The 14,727-nt window shown below is 56.3% G+C and overlaps 1 protein-coding gene across 1 annotated transcript in view; it reads left to right on the top strand.

Moving 5' to 3' along the window:
- Positions 1-112: 112 nt before the first annotated feature.
- The window catches only part of CRTC1 (CREB regulated transcription coactivator 1), an 81,132-nt gene continuing 66,517 nt past the window's right edge, over positions 113-14,727 (top strand). Inside the window, exon 1 of the mRNA XM_010847302.1 lies at positions 113-272. Within this exon, the coding sequence (XP_010845604.1) occupies positions 147-272 (126 nt within the window). The 5' untranslated portion in view covers positions 113-146. The remainder of the gene's footprint in view (positions 273-14,727) is intronic.

Raw genomic sequence — 14,727 nt, 5'->3', positions numbered from 1 at the left:
CGCGCGCGCGCGCGCGCGCGCGCGCGCGCGCGCGCGCGCGCGCGCGCGCGCGCGCGCGCGCGCGCGCGCGCGCGCGCGCGCGCGCGCGGGCGGGGGGGGGGGGGGGGGGGGGGGGGGGGGGAGGAGGAGGAGGCGGCGGCGAGAAGATGGCGACTTCGAACAATCCGCGGAAATTCAGCGAGAAGATCGCGCTGCACAACCAGAAGCAAGCGGAGGAGACAGCGGCTTTCGAGGAGGTCATGAAGGACCTGAGCCTGACGCGGGCCGCGCGGGTAAGGGGGCTTCCCTCGTCGACCCCTCTGGGCCGGAGAGGGAGGGAGGGGGCGCATGTCCCGCGCGTGCACGGGGCGGGGGCGCGCGGCGGGGCGGGGCGCGCGGCGGGGCGGGGCTTGGCACGGCCCAAGGAGACAGGTGTCCCCACGCCCCGGGCGTCGTGGGCGGGGACAGGTGCCCCCACATCATCGATACCTGAAGGGGTACAGGTGTCTCTCCATCACCGCTACCTGAAGTGGGGGACAGGTGTCACTACATCACGGTTACCTGTATGAGCAGGAGCCTCTGCATCATTAGTAGTTGGAGGAAACAGGTGCCACTACATCCTTGTTACCTGAGGGGGAAGGTGTCCCCACATTGCTACCTGATAGGTGCTTTTATATCACTGCTCCCTAGGGGAGTGAGACTGAGGTGCTTGAACTGGGTGCTGCTTGCAAGCGTCACTGTTACCTGGGAAGCTGGGATAGGTGCTCCTGTATCTTTGGTACCTGAAGGGGACAGCTGCCCCCTCACCCTTGCTCCCTGAAAGGACAGGTGTCTCCACATCATTGTCATCTGTGCACTCACTCCCTGAGTGCTGGGGGAAGGACAGGTGTCCCTACTTGCAGACCTGAGGTGGGATAGGTGTTTCTCCCTTCTGGATATCTGAGGGAAAGGTCTGGCGCCTCGCTTGTGGGGACCTGAGTGGGGTCAGGAAGGCCGATTGGACTCAGTCTTGGAGCTTGGAATGGTGACAGCTGCCCCTTCCCCAATGCAGCCCATATGGTGGGGACCAGGTGTTGTTCCTCCCACAAGGACAAGGGACAGCTGGCCACAGATGGCCCCTGGCCCCTCAGGACCGGCGTGGAGGGACAGTTCTTCGTCAGATGGCAGGTGCATTTGGTGTGCAGGGGCAGGCCAGATGGCCTGCCAGCCTCGCCTGGGGAGCCGCTGTGGGCCTGGAGCAGGGGCTTGGTCGTGGCTGGGCTCAGGGGCCTGGCTCTCCTTCTGGGCCTCAGCTTTCTGGCAACCGCCACGAAGTGCAGACTCCTTGGGTCTCGGTGGCCTCCTTTGTGGAATGTGTCTTGCAAGCCCTTCCTGGTGGTTGAGGGAGGGGAGCATGCTTTGCACAGGTGGCAGTAAATCTCTGCTTTGATCCTGTGGAGGGATGGGACCTCCATGCTGCACCCTGGGGCCTTGGGGAGGGGTTGAGTGGGAGCTACAGACACCTGCTTCACTGGTTTCTGGATTTGGCATCTGAGTTGACTGTCCTTGGGCTTCCCTGGTGGCTCAGATGGTAAAGAATCTACCTGCAATGCAGGAGACCTGGGTTCGATTCCTCGGTCGGGAAGATCCCCTGAAGGGAATGGCTATCCACTCCAGTATTCTTGCCTGGAGAATCTCATGGACCGAGGAGCCTGGCAGGCTACAGTCCATGGGGTTAGAAAGAGGTGGACCCGGCTGAGCAACTAACATGTGACTCTTCTAGGCAGATCCACTGTACCTTTGTGATGTGAGCCTCAGTCTTTGATTCCTCGGGTGGGATTTTGGGGTGATGTTATTTTTTTTTTAATAAGTTGCTTGTTTCTCTTTGAGATCATGACCTTAAGACTGAAATGTGTATCTCTATTTCCATGCATTTATTCAGCACCTATCAATTGGGTGCTCTCTGTCGGGCAGGTCCTGCCTGTCCCTGCTCCAGGATGTGACTGGTGAATGATGAATGACAGTGTGCAACCTGAGTGTCCTCCATGCGTCAAGATTTCTAAGGATAGGAGCGTCCACTTCATCTTGTCTCCAGCATGCAGTGCGTCCTAGGGTGCAGTAGGTGTCCAGTGTATGTGGTATGACAGGAAGAAGGGGCTACACTGATTTGTGGCAGTCTTCAGGTTTCAGCTGTAAGGTTGGAAATGAATTATCGTTGAAAACATTTCTTTAAAATAACAGCTTTTTCAAGATATAGTTTGTGTATCATATAATTCACTTATTTGAAGTGTATGGTTCAGTGGTTTTTAGTATATTTACAGAGTTGTGCCATCATCACCGCTGTCTAATTTTGGAGCGTTATCATCACCCCCATAAGAAGCTCCTCACCCATTAGCAGTCACTTTTCACTTGCTGCTCCCCCAGCCCCCTTGCAGCCACCAACTTTTCTGTTTTTGTGGATTTACCTGTTCTGGACATTTCAGATAAATGGAATCACACCAGATGTGGCCTTGTGGATCTGCTTTCTTTCATTCAGTGTTATGTTTCTGAGTTTCATCCACATTTTAGCATTATTGGGAAACTTCTTTTCTTTTTATGTGCTAAGTCGCTTCAGTTCTGTCTGACTCTTTGCGACCGTAGCCCGCCAGGCTCTTCTGTCCGTGGGATTCTCTAGGCAAGCATACTGGAGTGGGTTGCCATGTCCTCCTCTTCCCTTTTTACGGCTGAGTAGTATTCCTGGGTGCGGACAGACCACATTTGTTTATCCATTTATTGGTTGATGGATTTAGAGATTCTGAAATATAAGTTTATTTTGGCTGCGCTGGGGGTTCGTTGGGGCCCGAGGGCTCTCTAGTTGTGGTGTGCGGACTTTGTTGCCCCATGGCACGTGGGATCTTAGTTCTCTGGCCAGGGATTGAACTCGCAGCCCCTGTATTGGAAGATGGCTTCTTAACCACTGGACCATCCGGGAAGTCCCTAGAAAAGCTTTTTTAAGATTTGCAGACAGCAGTTCCCTTGGCCCCTGGTAACCATTTCCCATCTCTCTGTTGGCCTCCTTTACATTGGAAGTTGGGGAGGTGGGGTGGGCTTGGGCCCTGGGCAGAGGTAAGCTTATACTAGATTTTTACAAACAGAGCAGTGCTCTGTTGGGGGTAGTTCTGTCCTAGGGGACATTGGGCAGCGACATTTCTGGTTGTCTCGACTGGGCAAAGAGCTGCTACTGGCGTCTGGTGGGTAGAGAGCAGGGGTGCCGCTCAGCACCCCACAATGCACGGACAGTGATCTGGCCGCAGCTGTCAGCAGTGCCAGGGCCGAGAAGCCTTTGGTTTGGAGGAAACTCTGTGTGGGCAGGGGAGTGTGAGCTACGTACCTGGGCAGATAGTTCAAAACTCTGCACCCCCCGTGGGTGGGCCGTTGCCTGCGCCTGAGACTGGGCCGGGCAGGCTGGTTCCCACCTGTTCCCGCGACTGCCTGTGGCGCGGTACAGCTGCAGCGTGTGGCGCAGGGGAGCTGGCCTGCTTGGGGCGGGTCTCCTGCTGCGCACTCTCCATGGCTGCAGCCTGCCGTGCTGCCTCCACCTGTGGTCAGCGCCAGGAGCTGCCCTGCGCCTGCAGACGGGAGGGGCGCGGCGCAGCTGGGGCCTCCTCTCTTGGTCAGCCCGTCCGCTCCCGGAGCGAGTGGCACCACTTGTGTTGACCCCAAGGGCTAGGTCGGGTCGGGGGACGGGGAGTGAGGTCCACTTGCGAGTAGCAGGGTAGAGGGGTGAGTGCATGAACCTTCCTTCCTCATCCTTGGACTTGGGCAGCCTGATGTGCAGGGAGGGCTGTGACACTCTACTGTGTGACTTAGTGCGGGTTTCTTAACTTCTCTGGGCCTCAGATTCCTGATCTGTGCTTACTGCACAAAATGACATTTTTACTTGCCCAGCATATCCCAGAGACAGTGCTGGGTTCTAGGGTGGTTGCTGTTTAGTAGCTAAGTCATGTCCAGCTCTCTGTGACCCCAAGGACTGCAGCACACCAGGGTTACTTGTCTTTCACTAGTCTCCACTATCTACACTCGTGTTCATTGAGTCGGTGATGCCATCCAACCATCTCATCCTCTGTCCCCCACTTCTTCTCCTGCCTTCAGTCTTTCCCAGCATCAGGGTCTTTTCCAAGGAGTCAGCTCTTCACATCACGTGGCTAAAATATTGGCGCTTCAGCTTCCAGTGAATATTCAGGGTTGATTTCCTTTAGGATTGACTGGTATGATCTCCTTGCTGTCCAAGGGACTCTCAGGAGTCTTCCCCAGCACCACAGTGGGGCCAGCAGCATATTGAGGCACATGAGGACCATGTGCTTGGAGAGGCAGCATGGTTTTAGCATGGGACAGGAGAGACTTGCTCCAATAAACAAGGCAGATGCTCTCAGAGAGAAGCAAATCCATGTGCTAGGAATGGCTAGGGCGGGAGGCTGACGCTTGGACAGTGAGACAGAGCCCCCCATGCCGGGGAGGGTTGTCCCTTGGGAGGGAGGCAGGTGCAGAGACCCAGAGGTGAGAAGGGCTTGGCACAGTTGAAGCTGCATGTTGAGAGACAGGAGAGATGAAACTGGCCCCTGAATGAGGAGCCCTGGGAAGATTTGTGATGGTCAGCGGCCTGATCCTTTGCTTGTTTTTGTAGCAGTTTTATTGAAATATCATTCCTAATATGTTCCAACCAGTCATTGAAGCTGTACCATCCACTGGTTTTTACCATATAAAGAGAGTTGTATAACCATCACCTGTCGACTTTAGAACGTTTTCATCACCCCAGAGAGAAACCCCGTCCCTGGGACTTCGCTGGCTTTCCATTGGTTGGGACTCCACACTTCCAATGTGGGGGGCACAGGTTCAGTCCCTGGTCGGGAAACTAGGATCCCACATGCTGCTTGGCACAGCCGAAAAGGGAAAATAACAATGAGAATAAAAAAAAAGAAAGCTCCATCCCCACTGGCAGTCACTCCCCAAGCCCCTGGCGACCACTGATCTGTTCTCCATCCCTTTGGGTTTGCGTGTCCTGGACATTTCAGAGAAATGGAATCATGCAAGATGTGGCTTTATGTGTCTGATGTCTCAGACATAAACTCAGCATGTTTCTGAGGTTCATCCATGTTGTGGGGCATATCAGTCCTTCCTTCCCTTTTAAAAAATAGTGGTAAAACATGCAAAATATACATTTACCGTCTTAGCCGTCGTGAACAGTTCGGTGGTGTTATGTGCTTTCTCCACCATCTGTTGCTTTATTAGTCTTTTTAAAAAAATTATCCATCTCTGGCCGCACTGGGTCCTCGCTGCGGAGTGTGGCTTCTTGCTGTGGTGGTTTCTCTTGTTTTGCAGCCTGGGCTCTAGGCATGGGCCTTCAGGAGTTGCGGTGCACGGGCCTAGTTGCTCCGCAGCATGTGGGATCTTCCGGGACCAGGGATCAGACCCGTGTGCCCTGCATTGGCAGGCGAATTCTTTACCCCTGGATCACCAGGGAAGCCCCGCTTCAGTCCTCTTTAAGGTGAATAATACTCCATCGTGTGGAGACGCCATGTTTTGAGCATCCATTCGTTCATCAGGGGACGCTTGGGTTGTTCCTGCCTTTTTGGCCATTGTGAGTAGCGCCGCCATGGGCGTTCCCATCCGATCGCCTGTATAGACGTAGGTCCTCCTTTCCGTTGGGTGTCTGTACCACGGAGTAGAGTTGCTCACTCAAGTGGTAACTCTCCATTTGATCATTTAAGGATGCTTCGTGTCTTGCAAAGATGGCCAAGAGCTGAACAGGCAGGAGAGGTGAGAAGGGAAGCAGGCAGATGGTGAGAGGCCGCTGGTAGCCTCAGGTTGGAGAATGGAGAAGTTGGCCATGGCAGTGACCCAGAACAGTGGGTATTAGTGATATTTTGGCAGCAGAGGTGACTGAATGTGTGGGTGGATCGGATGTGGGAGGTGAGGGCAAGGGATGCGGGCGAGTCGCCCAGTTGCCAGCGGCTCAGGACACAGGAGGCTCTGCCTGTGACCGATCACTGAACATCCCGGGGAGCAGCGCCTGGGCCAGAAAAAGCCTGCCTGCAAAGCGATCCACGGGGACCCGGCTGGGGCCACTGGCTCTTGTGCCGAAGGCGGGCATTCTCTGGGTCCTACCCTGTGACGGGGGTGGCTCTGCACAGGCTGTTGGGAAACCAGGCCCCTGGGCCTCAGCCACCGCGCAGTGGTGTCTTGGGTTAGCTGAGTGTAGAGGCCGCCCCCAGTCCTGGCCTCCGTCCTGGCTTTGGCACTGTTTGCCTCTGTGCCGGCTGCTTCAAGTGTCTGGTGCCATCTGCAGCCTTGACACACACATGCATGCACGCAGGACTCGCCGAGCTGCTCTGTGGAGAGGATGGGATGCACCATCGCCCGCCTCCAGAAGGCCCCAGCAGTCTCCTTGCTCTCCAGCTTGTGAGCTGTCTGCCCAATAGGGGGTGGAATGGGGGCCTTGAAGAAGATAGGCCCCATCCTGCCCTCCAGAACGTGTGAAGTGAAGTGTTAGTCACTCAGTCGTGGCCGATTCTTTGTGACCCCATGGACTATATAGCCTGCCAGGCTCCAGTGTCCATGGGATTCTCCAGGCAAGAATACTGGAGTGGGTTGCCATGCCCTCCTCCATGGGATCGTCCTGACCCAGGGATGGAACCCATGTCTCCTGCATTGCAGGAGGGTTCTTTACTGTCTGAGCCACCGGCAGAGCCCAGTAACCTGTGAGTATGACCGATTTCTGAAAAAAGTCTCTGCAGATATGAGTAGAATAAGGATCTTTAGATGAGCTTGTCCTGAATTTAGGGTGATCGGATGACTGGCACCCTCAGGAAAAGAGGAGAAGATACAGACTCACTTGGGAGAGGCCGTGCATGATGGAGGCAGAGATTGGACTGTTGCAGCCATGAGCCAAGAATGCGTGGAGCCCCCAGAAGCTGAAAGAGGCAAGACAGGATCCTCCAGAGGGATTGTGGCCCTGCTGACACCTCAGTTCTGGGTGTCTGGCCTCCAGAATTGTGTAAAAATAAATTTCTTTTGTTTTATGCCCCTGCCTTCTCCCCATTGGCAGTCATTTATGATGGCAGCCCTAGGACACTTTCCCCTGGGCTGCAGAGTCTGAGTACCTTGCGGAAGCTGCCTTGAGGCAGTGGGCCTTAGGGGTCACCTGCAGATGTGCACGCTTGTCTTTCTCTGGCAGCTCACTTGGTCATGTTTTCCTCAGGGCCTCAAGTGGACCCGTCATTTCACCCATTGTCAGGCACTGGGGCCTCTCACTCTGAACTGGGCCTGGCAGTGACAGGGGACAAGCCGGAAAGACAACAGCAGGAGCATGGGCCCTAGGGCAGGAGGGGGTGTCGAGTGGCAGGTGGGATCTTAGTTCCCTGACCGGGCATTGAACCTGTGCCCTCTGCATTGGAAGAGTGGAGTCTTAACTGCTGGACAGGCAGGGAAGTCCCAGGAGAGGGCATCTTGTTGTCAGGAAGCTGACCAAGAGTGCAGAGTGTGGTAGGGGATGGGAATTCCCTGGCAGTTCAGTGGTTACGACTCTATGAGCTTTCACTGCTAAGGGCCTGGGTTCAATCCCTGGTCGGGGAACTAAGATCCTGCAAGCTGCCCAGCGTAGCCAAAAAAATAAATATACATATATATATTAGAGTGTGGCAAGGGTGCAGGATGAGGATTTTGGGTGGGTGGGTCACGTTTGCTCTTTGCAGGCTTGGTTCTTGCTCCACGCTGGGCACTGGGTGGTTTTTGCTCACCCCCTCTCGCCCCCACTGCCAGCCCATGGAGTAGAGGTGTCTTCTTTGCCTGTGGGTCAGTGGGGCCACTGAGGCCCAGAGCTGCATCCCAGTTGGGAAGAGACAGGACTGGTGTTCAGCCCTGGGATGAGCATGTATGATATGTCTGAAACAAGGAATTAAGAACACACACTGGAACCTTCTGTTGCTCACCAGAGTCTACTTGGCCCCACTTGGGCCATGGTTTCTCTGGACGATGACTCAGTTTCTCCAGCCACACCCACATTTCTCTTTTGACTTGATCCCTGGAATCCATATTTCCTGCCATTAGTTGTCCTTGCCTTGGAGGCAGCAGCCTTGGGACACTGTCACATACACCTCTGTGCAAGGCCTGCGGCTCTTCTCCCCGTGAAGGCCACAGTCCAGATCAGGCTGGTTGCCAAAGTCTCTGTGGCTGACACGGGACACACTTATAGATAAGTTTGTCCAGTGGTCATTTGGAAGGAGGCTGTCTTTGGGGAGCCCTGGTTCTGATCTGACCTTTCCACTCACACATCCTCGGGGGACTGATGAGTGGCCCTGCCCGTCTGGGGTCCTGTGTAGAGAACCCTTCCGAAGCTCATGGCCAGCCCAGGCCCTCAGAACTGTGCAGAGTAGTGACTTTTTTTTTTTTTTTTAATAAAAACTAAAACAAAACAAAACTGTAGTGGCCCTTGCCTTCTTCTTTTTAAATACGTATATATTTTTAATTTAGTTAGTTGGCTGCGCCGGGTCCTAGTCGTGGCACTGGGATCCTCAGTCTTTGTTGCGGCACCTGGGATCTTTAACTGTGGCGTGTGAGCTCTTCGTTGTGGCATCGAACTCAGGCCCCCTGCACTGGGAGTTCCGCATCTTAGCCAGGGGACCACCAGGGAAGTCCCAGAGTGACCTTTAAAAAAAAAAAATCCTGAAAAAAAATCCAGGTGAAATTCACATGAAATGAACCACTTTAATGTACATTTCGGTGGCATCTAGGACATTCACAGTGTTGTGCAGCCATCACCTCTTTCTAGTTCCAGAACATTCCCGTCACCCCAGAAGGAAATCCCGTCCCCATGAGCAGTCACTCCCCACCCTCCCCTCCCCCAATCTGCCTTCTGTCTCTGTGGATTGGCCCTCTTGCATGTAAATGAGTCGTTACAGCACGTGGCTTTTCCTTTCTGGCTTCTTCACTCAGCGTGATGCTTCTGAGGTTTACCCACACTGTAGCTTGTGTCCGAGGGTCATTCCTTCCCGTGGTCACGTGATCATTCAGCCATGTGGGTGGACCACCCTTAGTGTGTGGGTTACCTGTTAGTGGGTTTGCGGGCTGTTTCCACTTTCTCGCTGTCACGAATGGTGCTGCTGTGAACGTGTGTGTGTGTAAGTGTTTGCACAAGCCCCTGTTTTTACCTCATGGGCATATGCCTGGAAGTGGGATTGCCTGGCTTATTGATTGACTAGGTGGTAGCCGCAGGTCAGGATGTGTAGTGCTAGGAGGACCCCTGTGCTGGGGGTAATCCAGGAATGCTTCCTGGACCTGCAGTAGCTGTGGAACCAGACATGTCTGTGGCTGGGTGAGGGTCAGGCACGGGCGCCCAGGGCCTAGTTCCAAGGCCAGGCCACCTTCTCATTTCCTTGACTGGGACCCACTGTTAGAAATCTGTGTTTCAGGACATACCAGCAGCCACTACCAAACATACAATTGACACAGTTTTCTCCAAGGAGCCCAGCCCTCCCTGTGTGTATGGAAAATTAATATAATCGGGTCCCTTCTGTTTATTATAAAATGCCAGCAGGGACCTACTAAATTGATTTAATAACCTGTTGATCCAGGGTTCAACAAGCTATGCCTGTTTTTTGTAAAGAAAGTTTTATTAGAACATGGGCACGCCCATTCATTTATGCCTTGTTTGTGGCTGTAGAATCATTGCGGCGGAGGCCTGTTGACCCGAGGAGGTGCAGATAGCCACCATGTGTCCCTTCAGAGGAGTTTGTCGGCCCTGGGCCAATGAGTCTCACCCACAGTTTGAGCCCCACTGACCTAGAGCGACAAGGAAGGTTGAGAAGGCGGTGGGCAGTGGTTCTGCCACTCTCGGGGGTTGCTGAACCACCTCAGAGCTAAAGGATGCGGATTCCTGGGCTCCCCCAAGATCCTGTTTCTGCAGGTTCTGGTGGGGCCCTGAGTTCTGAGTGGGATCTGAGGACCCTGCCACTCAGGCCTTGCTGGGAGGCCCAGGCAGCGGGCTCACCAGGGCTTTGCCAGGCCTCCATCGCATGGGAGAGCGGGCTGTCTGGCCTCGGTGAGTGCTGTGGTGGTCACTTGGTCCATGCGGCCAGGGAGGGTCTGCCGTCACTCCCTAAGGCTGGCCTGGGCGTGGTGTCGGCGCCTCTTCTTGACACCGCGGGCCTTCTGGTCCTGGTTGGGGTTACAGGGTTGCTCAGGTTGCTCCGGGCCCAAGCGGGCCCGCTGCGGATGTCATGGAAGGCTGTATGCTGGCTCTCTGCTGTCGTTGGCACCAGGAGCATCCCAGTTTCAGCTTGGTGGTATGGTCTCCCTTCCGTGCAGTCCATGAGAGGGTCGGGATGCAGAGTCCTTGGTGTTGGGCATTTCTTTTTAAACAGGGACCTTTTGGAAAACGTCATGTGCATGTCAGGGCTGGGGTCTGGCCTGGGGAGACTGGCTGGACGCAGTGGTGTGTGTGCTAATCGCTCAGTCGTGTCTAACTCTGTGTGACCCCGTGGACCATAGCCTGCCAGGCTCCTCTGTCCATGGGGGTCTCCAGGCAAGAATACTGGAGTGGGTTGCCATTTCCTTCTTCAGGGGAATCTTCCCGACCCAGGGATGGAGCCCGGGTCTCCTACATGGAAGGCAGATCCTTTACCGTCTGAACCACCAGGGAAGCCCAGTAAGAGCTCACTGGTGGGGGGCATAGAAACGGGTCCCACAGGGTGCGCGCCCCGGCCGGCTCTGCCTCGGGGCGTTTGGTCACATTTGGGGACGTTTCGGGTTGTCACGGCTCGGGGCAGGGTATGCACGTGGCCCATGGTGGGTGGAGGCTGGGGGCGCCGCTCTGCACTGGGCAGCACCCACGAGGCCCCTGATGTCAGCAGCGCTCAGGCGGAGAAGCCCTGCTCCTGTGCCCCCCGTGCCAGGGCTGTGCAGCAGCGAAGGGGTTGGCGGAGGCCCCTGGTTCCCTGAGGTGCACACCCCAAACCTGGCGCCCTGACAACACCTAGGTGACCGATGGCCTCCTCCTGGGTTTATGGAGCGGCTCAGGGAGCGAAGGTCACAGAGCATTAGAGGCGGGAGAGCTGGGATCTGACCCCAGTCGGACAGACCCAGGCCCCAAATGTTTTCTTTTTTTTTTTTGCCACATCTTGCGGCATGTGGGATCCTAGTTCCTCGATCAGGAATCACTTATCCCCACTCCCTTACATTGGGAGCACAGTCCCAACCCCTGGACTGCCAGGGAAGTCCCCCACCCCCTTACACGTTTTCTCCTGTCTCATGTGGCTCCGGGTGTTGGCCCACTGGTCCGGGCAGGGCAGAACCTTTCAGGCTGCTGGAACCCTGTGTGTGGAGGGGACGGCTGGGGACTCTGCATGGGCAGAGGGCCTGGGCGGAAGGCAGGGGCGAGGGGGAAGAGGACCCCAGGCCAGGCCCTGAGGGTGGGCCATGGAGTGTTATGGGAGTTTCCAGCAGGATGGCGACGTGAGTGACACGAAGGTGTGGGAGTGTCAGGGGCCAGACTTGCTGGAGCCCAGACGTGAATGCCTAGCGACTTGTCGAGGTCCCTCCGAGATGAGCCCGTGGTTTCCCCTGGCACACAGAGGAGGAGCCAGGGCCTGGCAGGGCACTGGGCAGTTTGCTGGGTGTGGAGGTGCTGGGATTGACCCTGGGTCTGAATCCGGGGCTCACATTTTTCTTAAGGCAGCCACTGAAGACTCTTGTCCGAGGCTGAGCTTTGAGTCATATCCATCTGTTGAGGACCATGGAGGTTTCCCCTGGTTTTTTGCAAATCAGGGGTTCATTGTGTTCCCGAGGAGGAAGCCCCAGCTATACTTGATTTCCATCTGGCAAATAATAAATATTGACTCTGACTCCTCGGCCCAGGAGGCTCGTGGGGGCTCCCTGTGCCTGTCCTGCTCTGCGTCTGTCTCCGTGGCCCCTGCAGCAAGGAGGGGGTGCAGCACCCTGGACTTGGTCATGGTGAGGACAGAGGGATGGCCAGTTTGGGGCAGTTCAGAGGATATAATGGGGGCTTCCGTCTGTGGCTCAGCAGTAGAGAATCTGCCTGCAGTGCAGGAGATGTGGGTTTGATCCCTGCATTGGGAAGACCCCCTAGAGAAGGGAATGGCACCCCACTCCAGTACTCTTGCCTGGGAAATCCCATGGACAGAGGAGCCTGGCAAAGCTACAGTCCATGGGGTTGCAGAGAGTTGGACACGACTTAGTGACTAACCAACAACAAAAGAGATAATGAAGACAGGGTTTATTCAGAGGTGAGCAGCACGGAGGGTGAGGTGGGGCCTCTCCGGTGTGATGGGGGAGCCGAGGAGAAAGGGGGGGATGGGGAGCCTCAGCTCACCTTGGAGCACGTTGGATGGGTTTCCCCACATTTCTGGCTGGAGTGTCTCTGAGCCCCTCTCCTCGCCTCCCTCCCTCCACCACATCCAGCCCTGTCCCAGAGCAGGGGTCTGCCCTGGGGTCTCCCGGGGGTCCGCCCTGCCCCGGCCAGGTGTGGCTGTGCTGCTGCTGGCTGGCTGGGGGTCCAGGTGTGCAAACACGGAAGCCACGCGTGCCTCGTGGGCCAAGGATTCAGAGAGAGTCAATATTTATTATTCGCCAGATGGAAGTGAAGCGTAGCCAGGGCTTCCTCCTCAGGGTTCTCAGCTGGGCACGGAGGAGAGAAAACGCCTGGGATGGCGGTGGCGAGGGTGCGCGGTGGGCATGCCGCTGGGTGTCTTCCTGCCTCTCCCGGGTGAGTTTGGACCTGGGGGTCTCTGGGAGTCACGGTGCTGTCTGCCTCCCGGGATTGTGGTGACACTGAGCTGGGTTAACCCGTGGAGCGTGTCTGGAATGGGACTTGCACATCGGCCCTCGCTGTCGCTGAGATTCTGGAGGCGTGTGTGCGGGGAGCGCGTGGCAGCACCCACCGGGCACCGGGTGGTCCAAAGACAGGCATGCAGGAGGCGCTTGGCTCGTGCTCAGCAGGTGCTCTGCAGGCAGTAGTGGACAGCCGACGGGCACATAGCAGGCCCTTGGCAGGCGCACAGGGTGTGCCCAGCAGGTGCCCAGCAGGCTGCAGGCAGATAGACTCAGCCGGCCCCGAGTGGGGACTCCACAGGCACTGAGCAGATGCTGGACTGTGGCCTCTCCGAGGGCAGGCCTATCACTAGTTCATTCTGGAATCTTCTCGGTGCAGCTGTCCTCTGAAAGGGCCACTTTCCACCACACCGTCCAGCTTCTCCCCTTACGTTGTGGGAATGTGGCGTGAGGTCCTGTTTCCCCCGGGGAATGTCTGTGTACCAAGGTGAGGGGCCACGGAGCCAGGCGGATAGTGAAGTCTTCCCGGAACTCCAGTGTTTCTGCACAGTTTGAGGGAGAAACCTGGAGTTTGTGTTGACCGTGTACAATGTGTTAGGGGTGGACTGGCAGACCCCCGTGGGTGCTGGAGGGAGGGCCTGGGGCAGTGTGGTGCCTGTTTGACCCTAGGTCGGGGGACGTGGGACGCATGGGCCCCCAGTGAGGTCTCCATGCAGGGGCCAGGGCCTGGACTGGAAAGTCGATGCATTCAGTCAGTAGTCACTGAGCGCCTACTTAGTACTGAGCCCTGGGGATACCCGACAGAACAAGTCACCTGGGATCCCTGCCCTGGGGAGGAACCATGCCAGCAGCTAGCCGGTCCCCGCCCTGAGGTCATGGCTGTGCGAGGGAAATGGGCTGGGGGTGGGGGGCCCTCTGGGGGAGATGGCATTCGGGCTGAGCCACAGGGCACAGGAGTGAGCCGTGGAGGTGGGGGAGGCGTGTGAGGCCCGTTGTTAGGGAGAGTCCGGCCCAGCTGCGGGCGATGTGTCATGAGCCCCCGTGATGGGTCAGAGTCCGGCGGCGGGGTGCTGCAGGAAGGCGGCGAGCAGGGCAGTGACATGTGATGTAGTTTTAGCCAAGACCCCTCCAGCCACCAGATGGGGACAGGCCTGAGGAGAGTGAGGGCAGGGGCTGCAGGGGCCTGGGAGGGTACTGTGTGCTAGGGATGAACACCCAGCTCCTTTCAGACCAGAACTTGCTGACTTGGCAAAGTTCTTTCACCCAAGAATCAGGAAGCTGATTCCCAAGGGGGCTGACGGGGGAGGTTTATATGAAATCGCTTTCACTTCATGTTCTGGTGGCCCCCTGTAATGAGGAAAGGCATTTCCACAACAGATAAGAGACTTGAGTCCTAATTTCATATGTGAAATTCCTTCCTCTCTGTTGGGCGGTCCCATGCTGATAGCCCAGAGCTCACAAGGGTTTCATCCCAAAGCCAGGGCCTGGCCTCCTCTCCAGAGCGGTGAGTCTCTGCTGTGGACGATCTTTTCCCCCGATGGCTGTGTAGCATTTGAGCCTCCATCCCTGGGTCCAGCCTGGGAGTTCGGTGGTCCCTCCTGAGCTGCCCTGCTCCTGCAAGGATGGTCACCCAGGGAGAAGCTCCAGGAGAGTTTTTGCAGACTGCCCTTCCTGGCCAGCTGGGCTTGCAGGGATGCACTCTGTCGTGTTTTTTGTTTCTTTTTTTAAATAAAAAAAATAAATTGTTTATATATCAAAACTTTGATGAGAATTGAAAACAGAAAACCCTGAGCACTCTGTTTGCCTCTGTGCATCTGACGCAGCTCACCTGGGCGCAGAGGGTGGTTGGGTGCGTGCCAGCTGGTCCTTCGCCCGGAAATCTCAGGGAGGAAGTGTCGGCCTAGCCAGGCAGAGTGCCCAGGGCTGGCTCTGCAGGGCTCGCTAGTC

This window comes from Bison bison, unplaced genomic scaffold, assembly GCF_000754665.1.
Source record: "Bison bison bison isolate TAMUID 2011002044 unplaced genomic scaffold, Bison_UMD1.0 scf7180017864248, whole genome shotgun sequence".
NCBI classification, from domain to species: Eukaryota; Metazoa; Chordata; class Mammalia; order Artiodactyla; family Bovidae; genus Bison; species Bison bison.
The sequence above is the reverse complement of the archived record's forward strand: the minus strand, read 5'-3'. Positions and strand labels throughout refer to the sequence as shown.